The 13,698-nt window shown below is 39.6% G+C and overlaps 1 protein-coding gene across 2 annotated transcripts in view; it reads right to left on the reverse strand.

Annotated features, from left to right (window-relative positions):
• HGF (hepatocyte growth factor) overlaps nt 1-13,097 on the reverse strand; it is a 58,633-nt gene extending 45,536 nt beyond the window's left edge. For both annotated transcript variants that reach the window (XM_064656432.1, XM_064656431.1), the window contains exons 1-2: nt 12,843-13,097; nt 615-780 (exon numbers count right to left, since the gene is read on the reverse strand). In XM_064656432.1, coding sequence (XP_064512502.1) covers nt 615-780; nt 12,843-12,921 — 245 coding nt within the window. In that variant the 5' untranslated portion in view covers nt 12,922-13,097. The remainder of the gene's footprint in view (nt 1-614; nt 781-12,842) is intronic.
• Nucleotides 13,098-13,698: the final 601 nt, after the last annotated feature.

Consider the following 13,698-nt stretch of genomic DNA (forward strand, 5'->3'; position numbering starts at 1 on the left):
AATAGTAGAGGATATGTACGAGGCAGACAAGTAATCAGCTGCATGATGTGTTTCTAAGAGACGACAGATGCTGAAGGATAGCTATCCACAGCCCAGAAGGTTTGATTCCATTGTATCAGTTTTGTAGTGCTTGCCAGTCAACTTCAGCAGTGCATGTGTCTGTGCTCCATGTGTGAGGTTCTCATTGATTGCAGCAGGAGTAATGTGCAAAGAATGAAAGCAGAATATGGTCTGAAGTGGTGCTGAAATACTGCAGCTGTGATGTGTGACAATAACCATTTTATAAGAGACATAAAAATCTCAGAAATGTTCACCGACCTCTACAGTGCAGCCCAAGTCATCCACATCTTAACATGAGTACATTATTTAAGCTATGTTATGGAAAAGATCAGAGACTGGACAAGCTAAGAAGACAGATAACTCATATAAAGCTTCAGAAAAGACTGACACTCTCTGGACAGGTAGAACAACATCACTGAAATCAAAAATCACGATCTTTAGGTTGTTCCAGGTACAAGCTACCACTGATGACAATTACAGAAACACCTTTGGTCAAAGGTTTTTATATATGTTTCATTAGGGAAAGAAATAAATAAAAGAGATACATAACTTACTTGCAAGTGAACGAGAGGCCCTTGTTCCTGCTGCATCTCTTGGCACATTGCTCAGTGGTATTTAACAGCTTAGTTTTTACTTCCAGTGTTTTGTTTACTTTAATGAGCATCAATTCTCCTGTCTTTTTGAAGTCATGTAGAGGATTTCTCCTTTTTCCTTTACCCTCTAAAAAAGAAGCAAAGAAAAAAATTAACAAAAGATACAAACAAAAAAACGCTGTAAAGAGAGTGCTGACATTAAAGTTGGCATTGGATATGGACAACACTTAAAAGGAATTATAGGATCTTCGTTTAGTACCTAAAGTATAGAGAATTTCATAAAAATAAGGTAAAAGGAATTACTGAAGAAGAATTGATTACTTTAGATGATCTCCATCCTTAAAAGCAGAAATAGTAGGAATTTTAACAAAACTAATTTTAAATAAATATTTGCATAACGCTGTAAAAGGGTAAGAGGAAAGTTTTTCACTCTTTTTAAATTTTTTTCAGACCCCCCAAAATATATCTGATAATAATCAGAAATCTTGTAAATATTTCCATGAAAAACTCAAGTGAAAAATATTATCACTAGCTGAATGTGATAAACTGTTATTAGAAGAGTAAGCTTATCACAAATAGTGAAAAGAAGTGGATTTTGGAAGTGACACAAATTAATCATTTGTCCTCTCTCTGCTCCAGTGAAGTCTCAGGGTGAGTGTTGTGTCCAGTTTAAGTGCGACTGAACTTCAGTTGTTAGCTTACAGAAAAGATTAGGAGGTCAAACAGAGGCTGTAGCATGGAAAGTCTGCAGTGTTGCAAACATTCCTGCAAAAGTGAACGCACTGATCTGGTTTCCATGTCTGTTGAAAGGCCCAGAGGAAGAGGTATAAAATGAAGCGAGGAAGATTGGCTGGAGATGCTTGGCTAAAGTGCAAGAGGAATGATCTTTGATATTTGCAAGAAAACCCCAGAATTTTCCCAATATTTATTTATACTTTTACTTTGCATTCCATAAAATTCAACCTGCCAGTGTAGGCTGCTCCATCATCTGTGAAGGCAGATAAGTACATCTGGAGAGTAATTGTCCCTATTCTGTCAGATGAGTAACATAGGGAGGATAAATTGGCTTGGATCTGATTTTCCTATTTCACTCAATGATCCCAGATGATCTTTTTGGACTAGATGGCTAACTCAGGTAAGGTTAGGTGAATAAATTCCTCCTTAGGTTACAAAGTAGATAATAGTATTTTCCATAACTTATTTCCATGTAACTGTATTCACAGATGTCCTTTCATTTTTCTCTACAGAATCTGCAACAATAATGGAACACAAATACTCAGGTGCAATTCATTACATTTTGCCAGAGTTTTCCAAATATATAAAACCTCAGCCTAGTGCTCTGTTATCCTGAATACACAGTTCCTCATGCAAGTGCAGAGTGCACTTAGGCCAGTGAATTTTTTGCTTAGTGCATTTTGCAGAAGCTCAGAATAACTGTAAAGTGCAATAGCTGAGGCTCTGGAGGAGTTACTGACAGTTCCACATCCTGTAAAGCCAAAGAGGGCTTAAGGGTGTTCCCTTTGCAAAACTTCCATCCTGATCATTGAGTTCATATTTTCACTTGATGCAGCTAAATCACACCTCTCAGTGGTGAGTTATGCCTAAGACACCTAGAAATACTCTAAAGACATCGAAATCAGATCTCATCAAGCTTCAGCTTTTTTTTTTAAAAAAATAAATATAAGGATTAGAATATCTATGCTACACTGTCCTTATAAAATAATCTTCACCCCATCCTAGTCTCTTTCTTTTTGAACTGATGAAGGCAAGCTATGCTATTCCCCAGCATCTAATACTCATATTTTTAATTCCAATCACAAAAAAATTAAGAAAAAAATTTTTTTTCTTCAAATCCATGTTGTTATTATTATATGAAGAAGCTTTTGATGAAAAGATCAAATGCTAATAATTTTGGCATTGTGTTAGGGACTCATATCAGCTCTCTTAAGCATTTTCAGTCTTCTATTTGTGCAGTACACATGCACCAAAAATGAATCACTATGCTTAGGGAAATTCTCACCATAAGGATCAGCCTCCTGTTACTAGAAACTGTTGTGTCCACACTGAAGCTGCTTTATTTTTTACTGTACCAATGATAGAGCCAAAGTGCTGCAAAAAAGATTACATTTGCCCTTTAAGTCAGTCACAGAAAAACAAATCTTCTATAAGCTTTTGTGGTATATTTCTCAATCTATTATCTTCCAAGACATACTTGTTAGTTCTATGTTCTCTCAGCCAAGATTTTTATGTCAAATGGTGGTAAGAATCTGTATAGAAATATCAAAGTATTTTCTTCCAGTTGCTGATGTTAACATTTCCCATTTACTGATAAGCATCATTATCTTAATTCCCAATGATAACAGCTTCTTAAACTCACCAGCTAGCATGCAAGAAAATTATTTTAAAAATCAAGAAATTCCGTTCTGCTTGAAAAACACAGTTCATAGTTCTGCTTTTTTTCCCCCATCTTTTCTTAGCAGTTGTCCAAAGAGGATTATGGGTTTGATCTTGCATTTAGCAATTCATAACAGCCTGATTTACTTTAGCTTTCAAACAACAACATTCTATGTCTTGCCTATAATCCAAAAGGCAAAGGGCCAAGTGCATCTGTGGTGTGACTGTTAGAAACATCAGAATAATGCAAAGCACGACTTTTACAACTCTCACAACAAAATATATTAAAAAAATAGCCTTTTCGTGTCAAATTAGGTGCTTTTATTATTAAAATGTTAAATCAAATAGTGTCTTAGACATGCTCTACATTAAAGATTAGCATGCAATATGCTATAACTAATGTTCCTGATTTGTGATTGTCATTCATTTCAGTTTCCTAGACTTTGATTAATCGAGACTTTCACCTATTTTGTGGGCCATGTCCTCTGATGTTTCTTGTAGTTGAATATCATATTACCGAGAAAGTCTGACATTCCACTTAAATTTGAAAATAATAGCAGCTGATTCAGACACAAAGGAATCCAGTCAAACATGAAACCAACATTTTTTTCTTCAACAGAAACAACCACTAACTCAAAATATTTCTTCAGTCAACTTATAAAAACCCTCAAAAAGGTGAGGGTGGTGCCCTTTTCTATTTCTAAACATGAAGTTGAACAGAAAAGACAAGAGCTCAGTCAGTGCCCAAGGAAATGGAAACTGCCACATTTGCTCTAGTAGGATGCAGCATTGGACAAGTGCTCCACAATCTCATTTGGGATTTCCACAGTCTCCCTGCTGGAGCTCTCCCATTTTCATAAAAGGTTTCAAATATTTACTTAAGAAAAAAGGTTCCTCACAGGCATTTGCCTGAGAGATGCCAGAACTCACCTTTGGGTTCCCTTTCTACATTTTCAAGTGAGGTTTCTGTAGTCTTCTCAGATAAGAATCATTGACTGAGACTGCTCAAACTATAATGCACCTGGGGGAAAAGATTTCCAACAATAGCTTTTCTTGGGGCAATTCCAGACCATGCCAAATCAATAGTCAGAGATAAAGAAAACTGTCATTCTGCAACATTTTTGTAAGAAAACTCATCAGGAGTTTGCAGTGCCTGCATGCTAGAAGCTACTTAACTACGAGGTTAAGTATATTTATACAAAACAGAACCAGTAACACAGAGAACTGAAAGTAACGGGCACAATAATATGCAGTATCTTAGAAATTAAGACACTTTCTTGATTAGCAAGAGAAGTAGATTTGAATCTGCAAAGCTGTTTGCATTTTTATCTCTTCTGCTCTCCAGACATTCTGTAATCATTGGGCTAATGGGAAAATGGCAGCAAAGTAGCTTCTTTTTTCTCTTCTGGCCTTGTGTCCCACACCAAAAAGGGCTTTGAGCTCCCACACCACCACATCACTCAGCCCTGAAATTGCCAGATTATGTTCTGTATCTCACATTAAAATTCACACTTCACAGAATACAACAGATCTTATTCTGAGCTATATGAAAGTCAAGAAATTCAGTATAAATCTAGTTTCAGGTCATTTAGAGTTCAAATACAAGTTTGAACTTGAACAAATATGAGTTTGAAACTTGAACAAGTCAAGTCTTGAACCCTCAAGTCAGTCTGCCGCAGAAAAGGATTTTTTGTTTTTCATTACCTACTTAGTAGTAAAAAACCTAATATAGCAAATGCAATATCACTGTTGTGGTAATCAAAATAACATACAGGATGTCAACAGGCCCAAGGATCACCTTTGTCCATTATAATGAGATTAAAACACTACTTGTTTTTTCTGCACAACAAAGTTTTACAAGGAGACTATCTGACTTTATCTACTTAATTGGTAATCCCTTTCTCCTTCCTCCATCAGTCCTGCTTTTTCTAATGTAGATGTATATTTTAGGCTTCAAAGTTATGATCTTACAGAGTACAACTGGAGCATACTGGCTGCATCCCCTAGAAAAATCTCTGCTTCTATGGACTTGTCACAGATTCTACAAAGCTTTTATTAAATAACAGATATGATGCATTTGGCACGTCAGCTTCCTGGGTTTCCAAGTTTCACTCCATTATGTGCAAAAGTTAATACTTTCTTAAAGAAACACATTGTGAAGTCTCCTGATAGTGTGAGAAAGTTTATTCCTTTAGTTTCTTTCAAATTTTGCATCCCACTTGATTATATAGAACAAACACAGACACTAGATTTTCCAAATGAGAAGATAAATAAATTTAAATTAAATTTTTATGTTTAAATTGAGATTCTTAATGAAAACTTGATGGTTTGGGATTGAGTTTTATTTCCCTATTCCATTTGTTTAGACTTGCAGAACTTGAGCATTTATTAGGTAGTTCTTTGCTTTGTTGTGGTAAATTTTCAACTGTGTGGGATAATGAATTAGTTTATTTCTTATGATCACATTTTTTGATACAAGTAAGCTGGATATAGGTCTTCATACCACAGATAAAGACCTTTTATAACTTCCAGTTTTGAAAAGAGTATGGACACACACAACAGCACCATTGTTTTTCATGTTTTTCAGAGACAAACTAAATCTATGGGAAAATAAAACAAATCAAGAAAATTAAGATACTTGAACTTCTTAGGCTAGTAGATGCTGTCAAAGAACTGCAGGAATCAACTGCAGTCCTTCCAAATGGAGGATGAAATACAAAATAAGATGGCATGGGGAGAAAAATTCAAAAGAGGGAAATTGTCCATACTCTGTGCAGGAAGAAGCTAAAGATTCAAAATATATTCCAGTGAAGAAAAATGGTCATATAAATTGACACAATTATTTCAGAAGTATAAAACAGACATAGCTTCTTTCTTTAGTATCAACTGGCATTTTAGATCTCTGTTTAATATTTTGTGTTATGTTTGTAATGAAATGAAGTTACTTGACCTTGAGCAGTTAACACATGGACTAATTAGAGATTGAATTATTTGTGTTATAATTGATAAACAGGTCAGAATGTTAAAATGAGATTAACTATTAAATTAATTTTGCAAACAATCATCACTTCAAGCCAAAGTAAACTGGATTTCCCCAGTGAGATAGGAAAAAAAATAAATTATGAGAGATGAATTTCATGTGATTTAAAACTTGGGAGGAGAAGGGTGGGAAATTAGAAATCTACCATTGTATGAAAGACCTTCAAGGAAAAAACAAGAAAATAAAAATTACCCAACCCTAAACACATGTAAAATGAATGTAGGAAAACCCAGTCCAACACAATAAACATATCAAACATTTTATCAGAGAACACTGTACTTGACAAAAATTACATGGCAATTTATATTAATAAGTATGTATCTGAATGGGAAAAAAAAAAACAAACAAGCAAATAAAATGTGAAAAGAAAAAACTGCAAAACCATGCATTATCCCAGTGACAGATATATCAAAGCTGAATGCTTACCTGGGTACAAACAAGGTAAATTTATTATGGAAATTAAAATTAAAGTATGTTTATATGCACAAAGCAGCATTTGGCAAAATTTCCATGAGGAGAAAAATCAACGAGTAGGGTTTGAAATAAAGCAACCATTGCTGTCATGTATAGGTTGAACAGTATGTAAATACAGTGAGGTGTTTAATTGGTTTACAAAATACAATACAAGGGATACTTTTAACTAAATTCAATAATGTATTTCCAAGACAATGCTTTTCAAAGGATTCAAAACATCAAAGGTAAATTGAATACTGGTGCACACCTCAGTATGATAGCATAAATACTGGCTCCATTAAGAAAAAAATTAAAAACCAACAAACAAACCCAAATTTGACCAGATGGTGAAAACAGTTTTTACTAAATGCTTTCAGATACCACATGCTTAAGTTTAACAGTATGGCCACAGTAATAAAAGAAAACATGTTAAAGGTGAATGTTGATACTAAGATCATTAACAGAGTCAACAAAGTATTGTTATCTATGTGAACAGTTAGAACTCTTTGAACAAATACATTCAAGGTAATTTTGCCTCATAAATCAAATCCTAATAGGCTCACTCTGGAAAAAAGGCTTAATGCTCAACACCTTTAACTTGCTTTCATTTACTTTGACTTTTCCTTATGTCTGTTTCAGTATCAGAAGTGTCCGGATTCCTGGCTGGAATGCAAAGCGAACACCTTTTCCAAATGACTTCTCATTTGGGATAAAAAAAAAAAAAGGAAGAAAAGCAGACCAACATAATGAGAAACTAAAACAATCTGAATTGTGCCCAAGAAAAGAACTTTGTAGATTGGATAGACTTAGATGCCAGATTAAGTTTAATGCGGTTATTTATGTAAGACAATAATTTGTCATGAAAGAAGTTTAGCAACCATACCCACAAAATCTGCAGTCATCTGTGTAGATGGAAAGTCACCAAAATAAAAACAGCTGTCCAAGGAGCCATTTCTAGCTTGTCACAACTAAAGTTTATCAGAAAGGTACCTGGAGAATGACGTGAATATTTTAACTCCTGAAATTTTCTTGGCAAAAGAACCTCATGGGAAAAAAAAATCTACAATTTTTAGAAAGAGTTTGAAATATATATGACTATCCATATAATATCTATATATATTGAGATAATGATTTCCTTATTTTTACATTGGCTCTCGGCGTAGTTGTTAGGCAGATTCAGGAAATTCATGAAAAAGATATTTCTTTTTGGCTTTACATTGCATATTACCACTCACCCCCCCCCCCCCCCCCCTCCTTGTTAGCAATTGCAAAGATTGCCATGTTACTGGGAACCCAACTTCATGTTTTTGCTAAGTCCTGCCTTTGAAACCCAGTCCTATAGTCAACATAAAAGCTCAAGGAGCTAAGGATAATGCTAACAACTGATAGTATATTCTAAGATTGGATGGTAGCTGCAAAAGGACAGCTCTTTCTCTTCCAAGAAAAGGTTATCTGCTCTGCAGGATGCTGGGACCTATTGGCAGAAACAAATGTGCTGCAGTTTGTACTCTGACTTGCTGTATCTAACCTCTGGCTAAATTACTGAGAGGATTTTCCCTTCTAATATTTGTCTTCTTGTGCACTGTGCACAAGAATTAAATCCCCACCATTTCCCATTTCATTCCTCAATCTTCACAAGATTTGGTGTCTCCTACAAGGCACCCAGAAGGTTTTGCGCTTCCTTTGTGATGGTATCCCAGCCTCTGGATGTCCGGGCATGGAGCGAGGGGGAAGGAGAAAACAACAAGAAGGCAGGGCAGGGGTTTGGGCAAAACAAAGAATGACAGATGACTGAGGGCAGCAAAACAGCCCCTGTGCTGAGTGATGAGGACCTTGCTGCATGTTGTATACATAAAAATGGTGCTGCTGGCCAAGGCTGGCAGTCATAGGAAGAGTCGGAGCTGAGCAGGGACAGAGGGAGCAGCCAGTCCCCAGCTGGGCCAGCAGCAATGAGGACTTGCCAGGCACGGCTGGGCTCATCAGACAGAACATGGGTGGAGGCCCACAAGCCACTGAAAACTCCTACAGCTAGATTTTGCCAACACATTTGACTAATCTGGAGCATGTTCCCAGCTCTGCTTCGCTGCAGCACTGCTTCATGTGTAGGTACTAACTATATTTGGGAACAGCTCTACATCCTCTGAGGGCACTGCCACAGAAAAATATGGGGAAACAATGAGGATGTCCTCACACCTTCCCAGTTCTTTGTAGCTGCCATGCTTCCTCACTGCAAGGTTCAAACATTCCTTGCATTATGCCAGTTCTCCTACTATTCATGCTTCCCAAGTAAGTATGGAGATCCATCCTTTCTTGCCCCTCTGATCAACCCATTCTTACCTCTGTGCTGCCTTCCAGTCTCTGCCCTTCCACCCCAACTCAATGCTGATGGGGAGAAAGTGAAATTCCAACACTCATCCAGTACAAAAAATTGCAAAACATTCAGGGCAATGGTTTTTTCTCCACATCAAGTTTTTTCCCAACAAGAGGCCCAGTTATCCTGTTTTCAAATCTCCTTGGAAAAGTTTGAAATGGTTAAGTGGCAAACTAATGTTCAGCATAAAGATCCAAAGGGGAGATATTTTGTTCTCTGAGGGAGACTGCACATTTCCCTTCCAACCCTGGCCTCAGTTGAAGTATTACAATAATGACAGATGAGCTCCTCCAATAAGAGGCTTTCCTTTCCTTGACTTCAGTGGTCGATTTTCCAGAGTTTTATGCAACCTTTTAATCTCGTGTCTTTCAACTCTATTCTCCTGCTATGTTGCTTATGAAAATGGCATTAATAGAAACAGAAAATCTGTTAAGCAGGGTAAGTGCTGCATTACATGTGAGAGCAAAACAAGCAGCCCCTGGCACTGAGCACCAAAAGGATTCCATTAAACAGAAGGAATACACTCTTCCAACTGGCAGTGTGTCATTTCGCTTTGTTGACAGTATATAGTATAATGATTATCTACAGCTGGGATGGGAAAGTATAAATCACATTAGTTTTTTAAAACATATTTAGCTATGCAAACCACAGGAATACACAACATTCGTACATAGATTATGGCTATGGGATTTGATTTTATTTTTTTTAAGCAATAATTATATATCGGAACTAAATGCAACTCCCACATCTTCATTAGCAACTGCTTCAGATCATCCAAACTACGGAAAGTGCTGAGAAATTAGAATAAACACACTTGGCTGACAGTCTTTTCACAGAAAAAAATATATCTTTAATTTAAATAAAACTTTATAATTCACTCCTCTGCAGTATGCAAGTCTACTTGTTGCTTTGATTAAAAAATAATTTTTAGTTTCACTAGATGAACATTATTAAAGAGATACTGTCTAAGACTACTGGATTATAAAATGTCTGAACAAGAAAGAAAACTCCCTGATAAAGTTATTAGCTACATATTAATTTCTTTGTGCAAGTGACAGAGACTTACACAATATGGATAATGACTGCAAGGACTCTATAGGAACCATGCACATTTATCTTTCTTCAATCACTGTCTTATCTTTTACATATTAAAAGGAAACTCAGAAACTGATAATATAGACAGCTTGATGACATTTAAATTTCTTGCGTTTTTTTCACCCTCTTTTTTCTTTACCCATTAATATAACCCAACTGTATCAGTCAGCAACTTCTGTTACACAGGACATTATCTTTGCACAGAACTTAGGGCATGGCATTCCAAAACCAGAATACCCATTCATAGAAGAAACTATATTCATAATAATGTACATTTGAAATCAGGTTTGATAGAATAGCACTAGAAGAAGTATGGACATACATTAACAAAAGACTTCTCTTCCTATTTTTAAATTCTATTTTCATCATTTAGCTTTGTCTTTCATATATAAAAATCATCATAGGTAGGCAGATCTTAATCTTTGTCAAAAACGTCTCAGTAAAAAGAAATCAGCATCCCATACAAAGATAATATGTTTGCTTAGAAAGCAATCACTGTATTTTCAGAAAGAAATGTCACAACTTTCCTTTGCTTACATTGTTAATACCCAGACACTTTTGTTGAAGACCACATATTTTTAAAAAAAAAGTAAGCACAATGGCAGCACATGATAAAAGTCATCTTTCTTACTAATAAGGCAAACAATAGGATTGATTAATATTTAGGTAGGTGAGGGAGGAAAATTAAGAAAGGGGGAGTTGCCAAGAAACTGTCTCTATGAAAGTTGGCCAGAAAACAAGTTCTACTCTGAAAAATGCTGATGATTTGGAAATCTAACTTTTCTCTTCATCAGGATGGACCATCCATTCCTAATCTGGAGAGCCCATTGGAAAGGGTACAACCCACTGATACAAGCAGTACAGAAGCTGTATCTCAATCTCTCCTGTTGGAACACTAGATAGATCAAATATTCATTGAGCTTGGTAAACTACAGACCAGTGCCAAGAGCTTACAGTCAGGGAGAACAAGGACTTTCTCTTGTTCAACAAAATCATCCTGACTATCAAGAGAGCAGAGCATGACCAAGCTTCTTATGAGCTTGACTATAAACCAGTTTTGTATCTTTGGCTCCTGGAATAAACTGTGGGTGTGGATGTGTCTGCAGTGTTTATTTTGTTTTTTCCTTCTAACTAGCCCATCAGTTGTTGAGTTTCTATCACAGGTAAGGGTTTCTCAACAGCAGGTACCACAATCTATTGGGAATGTCTCCTACTCCATATTTCTCTCTCATATGATTTGAGAGAAACAAACCAAATAAAGTTTCTCTTTAGCAGGAATTATTTTTGTGAAAATTTTTGTGTCAGCATTTTCCATGAAAAAAAAAAAAATCTCAGAAAATTCCTAACCAGCTCTAGTCATCACTTTTCAAAGAAGTTGCATGTCCAAAAAATGGAAATTGAAATGTACGTGGAAAAGGAGTTGAGAAAAGTGTGGTATCATAGTGTCTGTATCTCTGTGTCACCTGCTAAGAATGCCTGTGAAAACAATATCCTCAATGAGCAGACAGAACACAGAGGCTATGGTGAGAATGCTCAGCATCCTACAGAGCCACACTCATACTTGTAGGGGGAAAACAACAGGTTTTACAGCATGTGATGCTGCCAATCTTTTTTTGACTTGCCCACTCACATCAGAAAATATTCCACTTTGAAATCCTATTTCAAAATATTTTTTTTTTTTACTAGAAAATGTACTTATATCTTGGAGGCCATCGACGTTCCTTGCCATACACACTACCTGATGCCCTCAGACCTTGCCCCAGGACCCAGCCGCCACATGTCCCTGTCCTTCCTCTGCCCAATCCTGGCAGATTTTTTCCCTGAAAGAATTCTTTCCCTCTTGTGCCTGTCCTTTGTTTCTGTCTGTGCAAAGGTCTGACCCTAACAATGTTGCCGGAAGGAAGGAAAGGTTTGCAGAAACCTTTACAAACTTTTTTTCCTTAAACGTCTTCCCAGAGGGCCAATAGAAGGACAGAGTTGGCTCTTCAGATATCCAGTCCAAGGGGGACAATTCAGGAAAGAAATTCAGCTAAAGAGCATCCAGCACTTGATTACTTATTGTTTGTTCCTCACCCCCCTTCACCTCCCGGATTTCATCGGGAACATCTAATGAAATTACAAGTATTTCAGTCTGGAAATAGCATGTTCATGCTGCTGAACTTCAGCAAGGACATGCCCTTTCAGCAACACACTGTCCTGCGTTTGGGGCATTCCTTGTCAACTACTGTTACTTAACACTCATTCTACCCCTGGAAATTGAGGATACATGGTGGTGTCCTGAAAACGGCCGGGGAGAACCTTTTGGGCAACGATGAGATTCCCTTCTCCTCTCTCCCGGATTCCAGGTCTGCCCGTTGTGAGCGAGCCCCGCGCCCCGCTTACTCGGGAAGGGTGGTGGGAGCTCCGGCTCCTCCGCAGACCCCGGGACGGGACGGGACGGGACGGGACGGGACGGGACGGGACGGGACGGGACGGGACGGGACGGGAGGTGCCTCCCGCAGAGCTGCCGTGGCCGCCCTTCGCGGCCGGAGCGCGGCTTGTCCCGACCACCGCACGCTCCGCTCCTCTCTCCCCCGCATCGTCCCGCACTGCTGTGCTCCACGGGATCGGGATGAGCGGGGCGGGCACGGCGCACCCGTCCCCGCCCGGCCGCGCAGGTGGAGCTGCCGGGAGCTGCCGGGCGCTGGAGGCGGCGGGGTCTCCCCGCCCGCTCTCCCGCCCCACCTGCGGGGTGCGCCCCGAGCACCCTCCCTGCCCCGGCGGAGCGGGGGAGAGGGGACGTGATGCGGTTGCGAGGCGCAGGGGGGTTCGCTATCGAAGTGATAGAAGCACTGACCTGCTGCGGGGATGGCGGTGGGCAGCAGCAGCAGCAGCTGGTGGAGCAGCAAGGCTGGCAGGAGGTGGGTGGCCCGCATGGTGCTGGCGGCCCCACCTGCGGCTGGCGGGGAGGAGAAAGGGAGATGGCTCCTCGGAGGGACCCCGTGCACCGCCGGTCACTAGAGGAGGCAGAGTGAGCCGAGCTTTTTATTGCGATGATCTAAGTTTGTTGTGTGATTAACTGGAAAGATCTGGGTCCCAACTCCCTCTTACGGTAAGAAACTGTTTAACAACATCCCCTCTCTGCCTCTTCTCCTCCTCCCCTCCTCAGGAGCTGCCTCCCCTCCCTCCCGCCCCTCAACCAGCCCAGGGAGAGGGCTTCCACCGGCTCATCCCTCCCTTCATCTTTCCCTCCCTCTTCCTCCCCGCCCCCCTCCCTTCATCCCTTAGATGCTCGGGAGGGGCAACCGGGTCGGGCCCCTTAGCTCTTGCCCCGGGGCTGGTGTCTCCCGCTGCACCGTTGCCCGGAGCACCCCTTAGTCCTTCCTGGCCTCACAGCCCCCACTGCCATCTCTCCTGCAGCCAGAACAAACTTCTCCTTCCCTGCAAACATTTCCCTTCACTATGTCCCACTTTCTCCACCTGCCCCTTGGCCTCATCCCCAGGCAGCATCCTCATCCATAGCTGTTTCAGTGGCACTCTCCCACCCCATGGCCAACACCTTTCCTCCGACCTGCCCATGCCTGTCCTTGGCCACCAGCCTGGCCTTTCCATCACCCTCTTTGGCCATCTGACAAATGCCACTTCCCCAAAATTGTGGCAACTCTGGGGAACTTAAAGGTCAAGTATCAGCTGCTGGCATCGCTCCATGGAGA

The sequence above is a fragment of the Pseudopipra pipra genome, chromosome 5 (genome assembly GCF_036250125.1).
Source record: "Pseudopipra pipra isolate bDixPip1 chromosome 5, bDixPip1.hap1, whole genome shotgun sequence".
Lineage (NCBI taxonomy): Eukaryota > Metazoa > Chordata > Aves > Passeriformes > Pipridae > Pseudopipra > Pseudopipra pipra.